At 42.5% G+C, this 10,231-nt stretch overlaps 1 protein-coding gene across 5 annotated transcripts in view; it reads right to left on the bottom strand.

Moving 5' to 3' along the window:
* Positions 1–260: 260 nt before the first annotated feature.
* The window catches only part of Ints13 (integrator complex subunit 13), a 34,704-nt gene continuing 24,733 nt past the window's right edge, over positions 261–10,231 (bottom strand). For 2 of the 5 annotated variants that reach the window (XM_038320870.2, XM_038320875.2), the window contains 10 exons: positions 9,285–9,374; positions 9,005–9,112; positions 7,744–7,922; positions 6,615–6,785; positions 6,190–6,344; positions 5,478–5,708; positions 3,756–3,895; positions 1,315–1,450; positions 699–785; positions 261–600 (listed from right to left, as the gene is read on the bottom strand). In XM_038320870.2, the coding sequence (XP_038176798.1) occupies positions 561–600; positions 699–785; positions 1,315–1,450; positions 3,756–3,895; positions 5,478–5,708; positions 6,190–6,344; positions 6,615–6,785; positions 7,744–7,922; positions 9,005–9,112; positions 9,285–9,374 (1,337 nt within the window). In that variant the 3' untranslated portion in view covers positions 261–560. The remainder of the gene's footprint in view (positions 601–698; positions 786–1,314; positions 1,451–3,755; positions 3,896–5,477; positions 5,709–6,189; positions 6,345–6,614; positions 6,786–7,743; positions 7,923–9,004; positions 9,113–9,284; positions 9,375–10,231) is intronic. The other 3 variants (XM_038320871.2, XM_038320872.2, XM_038320874.2) reach the window with 3 other exon arrangements.

Genomic DNA, 10,231 nt, shown 5'->3' with positions numbered 1-10,231 from the left:
ATTCTGTCAACTTTCTCCTTGGCAGCTATGATGTCTTCTCAACTCTGCCTACTCTCTTTCTGTATCTTTGTTTGGACTTCCTTTACTCTGCTAAGCCATTGGCCCAAATAGCTTTATTCATCAACCAGTAAAAGCAGCATGTGTACAGATCCCATAGTAAATACTACAAAGCTAGCCTAAATTCTGACTTGAGTATTCTTGTTAGAACTGAAAGAGTAATATATTTTTTCTAAAGCAACAGTCCAATACTTTGCATTTCATATAGTTTAGTAGTTTTATTTGGCAAAGAGATGCCTAAGAAGTTTTTTAAAAAACATTTTCAGAGGGAACACCTTTACCATAAAATAAACTGTGACTCGGGAGGACAAATCTCAAATGTATATATTTTGACTCTGCCAATCATAGAATTAGTACAAAAAAGATAATTTGTTGAAATTCTTTAAAAATGTAAAAACCAGTCCAGGCAACATGGCTATACAATCTTGTTGTAAAAGTACTTATATCAAATTCTGCTCAAAATATTTTTGCAATATACTAAACGTAGCTCCTCAAGTCACTCTTCACTGACGGCCGGCTTTTCCATTTTCTGTTGTCTCCATCCTGAAAAGTTTAGAAGAGGAAAATGGGATGATAAATTAAAACATTTACTAAAAATCCGTACTTTTACCTACTTTAGCCCATTGGAACTAAAGTCTAACCTATTCACACCAGGAGAATGTGAGCACTTTAAGAAAGGGATTGAAGTTCGGGGTCCTCCAGTCCCTCCAGTCAGTCCAGCCTCCTCACTGCGCGCGCACATGAGAGAAAGCAGAGCCTGTGAAGATCAGGGAGCCCCCCCTAAGGCCCTCCCTATGCCACCCTCCCTAAGACCCTCCCTATGCCACCCTCCCTAAGACCCTCCCTATGCCACCCTCCCTATGCCACCCTCCCTTCTCCAAGCACAGAGAAGGGAGGTCTCCTCCATTTAGTCCAAGAGTTCTACAAAAGAAATTCCTTTACCAATAAATGGTAGGAGATTTCTTCTTAAAACAACTGATTAAATAATCACGTCTGATATTGATTCTACTCTAATACTCTAGCATTACATAGATTCAGTGTGTGAACTGCTGAAACATAATGCTATAAGCAACAGCTTTGTAATACAATCAATAAACTGGGCCTTTTATGAGCGCCAAGGATCTAACAGGTTAGTCTCTTTCTCCTTAGAGGCTCATAAAAGCAGTTAAAAAGAAAAAAACTGCTGCCCACAAGCAAGCAGTTTTCATTTCAGGACTAACAATCAACAAAGCAGTTTCCACAGGAAATTACACAAACCCATTTTCCTCCTTAAGGTGTTGATATAACTCAGCTCTGTTATTGACAGAGTTCAGACGTCCAGCAAACTCCTGGTGCTTTCTGGAATTGGCAGTGTTGATTCTGTTACTCCACAAGGATAATAAGGACACTGGCCCTGGTGTTAGAGAAGAAAGAAGAGAAAAAAGGAAATATAACAAACTTAACCCTAACTTCCGCTGTTCACTTTAGACTACTCAGGCACTGTACCAGGCCAGGAAAGCTGAACAGAGCTTCAAGAAATGCACAGGGCACTTAGAAGAACCAGCGGCAAGGGCAGTGTGCTCACCAGGCACACAACTGTCTTCTCCAGAGCAGATCAAACAGGTATAAGGAAGGCTGCTGACCACAGGAGACACATGGTTTAGGTCCTAATGTAGAATGAAAGACATGAAGGTGGGAGAGGGACATATGGGTGGAGAGGGAAGCAGGAACTGGGGGTGAGTATGATTCAGATACACTTAATGCATGTGCGAATTACCTAAATTTCTCATTCTGATCCACAGCAGTGCAGCTGACATGTGAGGTGTATGATTACCAGTAGGCACTGATTTAAATCACACCATTTCTAACTCTGGCAATGGCCTGAGGAGCAGACGCAGCAGATGTAGGCGGGTTTCTTTCCCACCATCTGGTTCCAAAATAACCACATAGAAACTTATTAATTATAAATACTGGGTCAACAGCTCACGCTTGTTACTAGCTAACGCTTACATTTTAAATTAACCCATGTTTATTACCTATGCTCTGCCATGTGACTCGGTACCTTTTCTCAGTAAGCCAAGTTCATCTCCTTCTCTCGGCATCTCCTCGCGAGTCTGAGACTAATCTAAGTCGAATGGGAGCAGTTCCTGCAGCGATGGTCTACAGCACAGAAGACTGCAGCTCTTCTGTTTTCCAGTTTGTTTCTTCTCTTTATATGTCAAAGCTTATTCTAGTCTAAACTGTTAACAGCAGCCCCAATATGTTATACATAATATATAACTATATATTAACATATATGAAGTATATATGTTAATAAGAAACTCTAAGAAACATACCCCACGTTGGGTGCCATAAGTAGGTGGACTTTTCTTTCCCATCATTCAGTTTTCAAATAACCACACAGAAATTTATTATTAATTATAAATGCTTGGCCAATAGCTCAGGCTAACTCATACTTTAATCCATATTTCTTAATTTATGTGCTGCCACATGCCCGTTACTTCATCCTCTACATGTGCTGCTTCCTCTCCATCTGATGGTGACTCTACCCTCTTCTTCCCAGTGCACTCTCAGTCCGATTCTCAACCTAACCTCTTCCTGCCTAGCTAGTGGCCAGTTAGCTCTTTATTAAACCTATGAGAGCAACAGTTTCACAGTGTATGAAAGGATTATTCACAGCAGACACCAGAAGATCACCTCAAGGCGACCTGATTCCCCAACTGCAAGGAGATTAGGGAAGTGAAGCATCACTGTGTCCCTATCTACTGACAGAGCACTAAGGTACAAACCTTCCTGCCTGCTCCCAGGATGACCTGCTAACAGCAAGTGAGGCCGCTCTGCTCTTGCTGTCCGGGAGTCACACAGGCATAAGGCACCAGACAATCTGATGATTTCCCATGTACTGAGCCCAGGTGACCTTCAAGGACACTAAGGACCAGAGTGACATCAGGAACTTGAGTTCAAGTTCCATCTTTTAGACCTAGAATTACTTCGAGAAGAAATTAAGCTTCTCAGCCTGTAAATAAGATTAAAGGTTTTATGGTAAAAGTATGGTTTAGAACAATATCTTCACTTAAGTTTGGTCAGCTCACAACTTAATTTACTGCTAAATGGGTGTCCCTGTATTCTTCCCTGGATACCAAGGCTGGGAGGGAAGAAGGGCACAGATCTTCTTTCTCACATGTGGAATCTAGACTCTTACGTGTATGTACATACACACACAGACTGGAAGAGGGTGACTGAGGAGAAGAGGGGATTGTTGAGCGGCGAGCAGGGACAAGACAGTGTAGTGTGTGGAGGGGAACTGTGAGCAACACGCCATGATGCATGTGAATGAAGATGTCAGAAGAAAGCCAGCGTCCTGTGCGGTGACTGAAAGATGAGCAGCGAGGAAGGGCACGGGGAGGAGTCGGCCTCTGTGAGCGGCACCAGGCAGCTCCAGGACACAGCAAACGTCAGCTTCTAGTTTACAATTTCTTCAGTACAGACTTGACAAAAAGCAATTTTCTTTTCAAAGCATTCATTACAGAGTATGTGAAACTATTTTTCTTTTCTTCTTTTTTTAATGTTGAAAAATGTCTTTCGTTCCAAGGCTGTGAACAGAATCTCCTGTCTGACATCTGGACAGAAGGAGCTTTCTCATAGACACAGTGTGATGTAACACTGCACAAAACAAGAACTTTGTTGAAAACTGTCCTGGCTCCCAGGGCCGTCCTCACCTTTAGACTTTTCCATGTGCGGCGTCTCATCTATTTCAACAAGGGGTTTTTTGTTTGGAGGCTCTGGGGAGTCAGGTGAGTCCTTTATAACCTCCGCTTCAGCCAACTCCTCTTTCCCGCGTTCTAAAATCCCTTTCAACCTTGCAGAGTGACAGATAAGGAAGCCGAGTTTAATTTACAAGTCTATAAATGGCCCAGTGAGCACACATCTGTGTATATCAGTTTTCAAAAACATTTGCTCTTACAAAAGAATCTAAAAGACATATAAAAGAATTTAATGAGTTCAACACAACTTTACTTCCCTTTATAGCAGTAACAGCTCAGAGATTAGTCACATCAGAGGGAAACTTAAGCTAAAAGTTAGAAATGATGTAACACCCAGAAGACATTTCACATCTTAAAAATTAAGAAAAAATCTATTCAAATTACAAGAAGATTATGATCTTATTATCATGTGTACAGGTTTCATAACTGGAGAGCCTTACTCTAAAGTTTTTTCTTGAGATAAAGTCTCACTATGTAGCCCTGGCTGGCCTGAAACTCATTACATAGACCAAGCTGACCTGAAACTCACAGAGACCCACTTGCCTCTTTTTCCCAAGTGCTGGGATTAAAGACCCTACTCTAAGCTTATTCTTCAGTAAGAGAAATACTTCTCATTTTTGCACAAGGCCGTACTGAAGGTTAGTTGAGGCTAAAGTAGTTCTTTCTTTTTCTTATAGTGGGCAGGAAAAAGTGCACTTCTTAAACTGCTGAGAAACGAAGTGCTCTAGCTACCTAGAAATGAGCAGGGTTTCCAGACTACTGTCAGTGATTCCTACAGAGCAGTGAAGGTAGTCGGTGTGGAAACATGTACGTGAGAGCAGAGATCTGCTGTGAATTAGTAATTGTGAGAGCAGAGGCTATTTGTTACACAGCTGTGTGTGTATTTCTAATTTCCTATTAAGAAATGTTCTGCTGTTTTTAGGGACATATCCCAATACCCACTTACCTAGCTGTCTTGCCTGATTTGTAGAAGGTGATACATTTCGATATTTGCTAACTTAAAATGGGGGGGGGGCAATGCATCAATGCATGCACAATGGCATATGTATGAAGGTGAGAGGACACTATGCAAGAGTCAGCTCTCTCTTTCATCATGTTGGTCCCAGGGAGCCAACTCAGGTAGTCAAGTATGGTCTCAAGCACTTTTACTCCGTGGGCCATCTTGCAGGCCCACATTTTAACATTTTATTACTTTTGATAGTTTTTATAAATTCAAACTTTAAGGTCACTAAGGGGAGACAGTGTGCTACTCAGGAATGATGTCAGAATTAGGACTGCATGCTCATCTGCTCCAAAGGGCAGCCTGCATCTAACTCATGTAAGACAGCGCCTTCCACACCTGGCTGTGATCACTGAAGCGTGGCCTGTCTCTAACATAAGGCAGAATGTTCTTTTAGGATGGGATCTTGTGACAAATGCCTGGCAAACCACTCACTGACTGAACATAAAATTATGTTTTTGAAATTTTACAATATTCAAAGAGCATATTGGCATCAAATGTCATCATCATCATCATCATCATCAGAAACTAGTTAGGAAAAATTAGAAGTTTTGCACTGTTATAGGTAAAGAAAGAGGCTGTAACTAACAGTGCAGTTACAGAACGGACAGGCATGGATGGAGTGGATGTGCTATGGGAAAGCACAGGCAAAGGCGCCTGCCAAGGGAACAAGTCACCTGTCTGAGTCTGGCCGGGGCTTCTCAGGCCCATGCTCCTTCACGGCTTGCTCTGACTTGTCCTCCCTGTCTTCCCTCTTCCTCCCTCGCTTCTTCCGCTCTTCTTCTTCCGGGGGTTTGCTCCGACATGCCATCAGACACTCCAAGACTCTTTGATGCTTCTCTGAGTTGCTGACATGGGCTCTGACAAGGGTCTCTAATTCATTCCACATGATACGGTACTGTTCATCTCTGGAGTAAAGGTCAAACGCATTCTCAGAAATGCTCCTTATGTTTAAACATCTAAATGCTCAGTGCTGCTGACCCCCACTTGCTATGATAAAGGAACCAGAAGCAGAGATGATTTCTTTCCCTTCACTGCATGGTGAGAATGGCGGACTCCAAGTCCCACTGGAGCAGAGCCTACGATCCTAGTTCTCCACCACACCTACACATGCACACCCACACACCCTCTGACAATTTACACCTGCAGAGTGATCTTACAAAGTAACATCCGTGAAGTAAACATCACACCTACACATGCACACACGCACACCCTCTGACAATTTACACCTGCAGAGTGATCTTACAAAGTAACATCCGTGAAGTAAACATCACACCTACACATGCACACACGCACACCCTCTGACAATTTACACCTGCAGAGTGATCTTACAAAGTAACATCTGTGAAGTAAACATGACGTGCGCAGAGGTAAAGAAAACAGCACTACCTTTTAGGGCCCTTTCCTCTGGTACCCACTGTAGAAATAGGAAGAGGGTCATTTTTCCTTTCCATATCGACCAAGTTGTATATAGTTTTCTGACAGTTTAACACGTCTTCTTCTGTCAAAGACTCTTTCACAATAACACTGGCTAATGGAACGACCTGTTAGGTTAAAACATGAAAGAAAAGAAAGAAAAGAAAAAGGAAATCTTTCTTGAAAAACAAGCATCAAAGCATTAAGGACGAAGTTGGTTTCAAGCTGACTTTAATGACGGCCACAAGGAGAACCCATAACTGCTGCTTCTGTCCTAATCACTAATTCTTCAGTCGCAACAAACTCAAAATGGCACCAATTACAAATGCTTAAATTTTTTTCTACAAACATATTTATAAATGCACACTAATCCAGAAATAAAGTAAAATGAGACTCACCGCTTGCATGTTGAAAATGGTGGTCTGTGAGATAATCATGGGCCAGTAGCGGGTGTGCTTTTCTAACTGGTCCTTTGCACGTTCCAGCGGGATCTCTAGACTTGCATCCATTTTATATCTGGGGTCTAGAAAAGGAGTTAACCTGTTTTCCCTCATAAATTCACCAAAATCCTAATGGTAACCAGATAAGACACAATTAGAAACTAGTCTAGAGTTGCAGCATGGGTTACACCTGACAGTCACTTCCCTCATGGCCTCTGTCCTGTGATGTCAGCACAGCCCCTTCTCTAACAGTGGTCCCGCCTCGCTGCATGCCCCGCCCTCTCTCCAAACTGAGACCTATCAACACTTACACAATGAAAATGAAGCACGCCCCACTCCATTCCTATGATTTAACCGCTTTCTTTCAGACCGATCTGCTTATGAAAAAGCTGCCTGACAAAGCATCAAACGATAGGCGTTTGAACAATGGTCTTTGATGTGATGGAGTCACAGCTTTTTGTTTGTTTGTTTTTTAGATGTTTGTTACATTCTGTTTTCTATAATGAATACTAATTGGTTTTCAGCCCCTTAAATATAATTACCCAAAAGTCTAATAAAATAAAGTATATAATAGTTGGTAGTTTATCACGTGTACATATATACATAAATCCACATTTAAGTTCCAAACCATCTCAAAAAAGTAGCCCTGAAATATCAATACACGCAAAAGAAAGCACTAGTCTGCTCCTCTCTGACTCTGGTGTTCAGGACCCAGACACTGAATGCATCACAAGGCAGAGAAGACACAGTGATGTTGGTTATGGAAACAACAACCAGCTTCTTCGAGACCGCTGTTCCCCATAACCTTAACATACAACAATAACTCTTGCTAAATGACTCAAAACAAACATCCAGATAGTGAGGTTTATACCAGGGCTGGAGAGATGTCCAGGGGCTGCTCTTGCAGAGTGCCCAGGTTAGATTCTCAGCACCCACTCCATGACTAACAACTGCCTGTAACTCCAGTTCCAGAGAACAGAACACCCTCTTCTGGCCTTCAAAGGAATCAGGCATGCACACAGTGCACAAACATACATACATACAGGCAAAACACACACATAAAATAAACATTTTTTAAAAGTCTCACTGTAATCCGGTAGTCTGTAACTCTTCCTCCACAGCCTTCACTAATCGAAGGCGGATCTTCTAGAATGGATCGAGAGCTGCTAAGGACATGCAAAAAAATCTCCCCTCCATGGCTGCTAAGCATGTGACTGATGACTTTGGAACCTGACTTTCGTGGCTGTTCCAACAACACAGATCGACCTGTCAGAATCAAGATCAAGCTGTCGGTAACAAAACTCAAACGGCTCCTATTTCAGCTGAGCTATTTTAGCTCAGCAGGGCTAAGCTGGTGCATCTACACTCCCTTAAAAGTTAGCTTCTCTCAGACTCTACAGTTGCACCTTATATGGCTAGTTTCCCAAACAGTTCTAATGGCATGTTTGTATGCTTTACTCAATTTCAAGGTCACATAAAAACCTCCTTGTGGACATTTAAGGTGAAAACTAAGAGACCGAGAAAGTCTCAGGTTCTGAATGCTACACAGCATTTGAGGAAAGGCACAGTCTCAATCCCCTTCCTTGCTAGCACAGTTCTGAGTTCCTATTTCACTTACCAAATGCTAGGGAATTTGGATTTTACATATTCTGATAATCAAACTGTATTTTTTAGGGGGTGGGAGGTTCAAGACAGGGTTTCTCTGTGTATCTCTGGCTGTCCTGGAACTCACTCTGTAGACCAGGGTGGCCTTGAACTCACAGAGATCCTCCTGCCTCTGTCTCCCTGAGTGCTGGGATTAAAGGTGTGCTCCTGCCAGCTTCAAACTTTATTTAAGATAACAATGAAAAAAAAAAACTTACAAAAAAGACAGATTTTTAAAATCAATAGTTCCAAAACTATTATTACAAAAAGAGATTTAAAATTTTAAATTTAGAAGATGAAAGTCAGTAATTGAGATGTAAATTACATAAGTCAAACAAGCCATAAACTTCAGGTCTGGCTAGGAATCATGCGGCGAGTTACTGAAAACAGTTAGCTACAGTGAGGGTGAAGCCCACATACACTGTTTAATTCAGGGCCAAGATGGAGGTCTACAATTCTAGCTTCCAAAAGAAGGTCAAGTCAGACTTTAATGATCAAAATCTTAGTAAAAATTCTTAAAACTATTCTGGACAAAACTTAGATATAATAACAGCCTAGAAGTCAGGAAGAAAGTCATTTTCCCACCCCCAGCACAGCTGCTAAAGGCTACTCCCAACCATGCGAGTGTAGAGCAAGCTGGCAAACAGACTACAGTGACACCAATAGCCCCACCTAACAGTCACAGATCAGACGATGATAATTACCGTTGAGGAGAAAATTAGTGAGGCAGGAAGAAGGTCTACTGTTTACATCTACGGGTGAAATGCGATATGCTCCAGTGCAATAGTGCAATTCTGAAACAAAAGAAAACACTAATTTGAAGGAATATAATGAAATGTCCTACAGTTAAAAAATTTTTGCTTATTGAGTCTCTAATCAGTGAAAAAAAAATTCAAACAGAAATTCATGGACCAACATCAACATCACACTTCAAAGACCTCTGGTGCTCGGCATGCTCCCGCTCTCCCAGGGCTGTCTACTCACCAATGCTGTTGGTCCTGGGTGTGCACCACTTCAGGGTCACGGTCTCCTTAAACGGGCCTTCTCTGCTGCTGCCGCCTGAGTGGGTGTCACCTTCAGAAAGTTCACAAAAACACTAACTTTACTAAAGAGGTCACCAACTTCAAAATGACGGTTATTTACGTTTTCAAAGAAAGCTTAAGCTCTGGAAGAGAGAAGAGCTCTATGAGAACACTCTTTACAAAAACAAAAAGACCAACTAGAGGATAGATACAAACTATGATCAATATCAGTAATTTCCCTTCAAATGGTTCATTTTATTTTTCCATTCACTAATTTAATTAAGTTAGGCTGCTGCTTTAATAGCAATCTAATAATAACACAGGATTTACAGACCTCAAACATCTTAACAGTCTCTCCCTGCCCATCCCAATAAATGCTGAAGTACAGCCAGTACTCAGAAGGTTAGCAGTCTAACATGTACAGCCAAACCCTAGTGTGCTGTTCACAGCAGCAGGAAGGCTCTGGGAATGAGAGTGCACAAAGGCAGAGCCACACCCTGCCCTCATGGAGCCTGCAGTGCCACGGAGCAGATGTCAACCAGAGAGGAAATAAACGTGAGACTACGAAGTGACAACGTGCTGCAGAAGACACTATACGGGGCCACGGGGCTCCAACAGCGAGCACTGACCCGTTCTAGCTGCAGAAGACACTATATGGGGCCACGGGGCCTCCAACAGAGAGCACTGACCCGTTCTAGCTGCAGAAGACACTATACAGGGCCACGGGGCCTCCAACAGCGAGCACTGACCCGTTCTAGCTGCAGAAGACACTATATGGGGCCACGGGGCCTCCAACAGCGAGCACTGACCCGTTCTAGCTGCAGAAGACACTATATGGGGCCACGGGGCCTCCAACAGAGAGCACTGACCCGTTCTAGCTGCAGAAGACACTATATGGGGCCACGGGGC

Source organism: Arvicola amphibius, chromosome 2 (genome assembly GCF_903992535.2).
Source record: "Arvicola amphibius chromosome 2, mArvAmp1.2, whole genome shotgun sequence".
Lineage (NCBI taxonomy): Eukaryota > Metazoa > Chordata > Mammalia > Rodentia > Cricetidae > Arvicola > Arvicola amphibius.
Note: the sequence above shows the minus strand (reverse complement) of the source record. Positions and strands in the feature narration are given on the sequence as shown.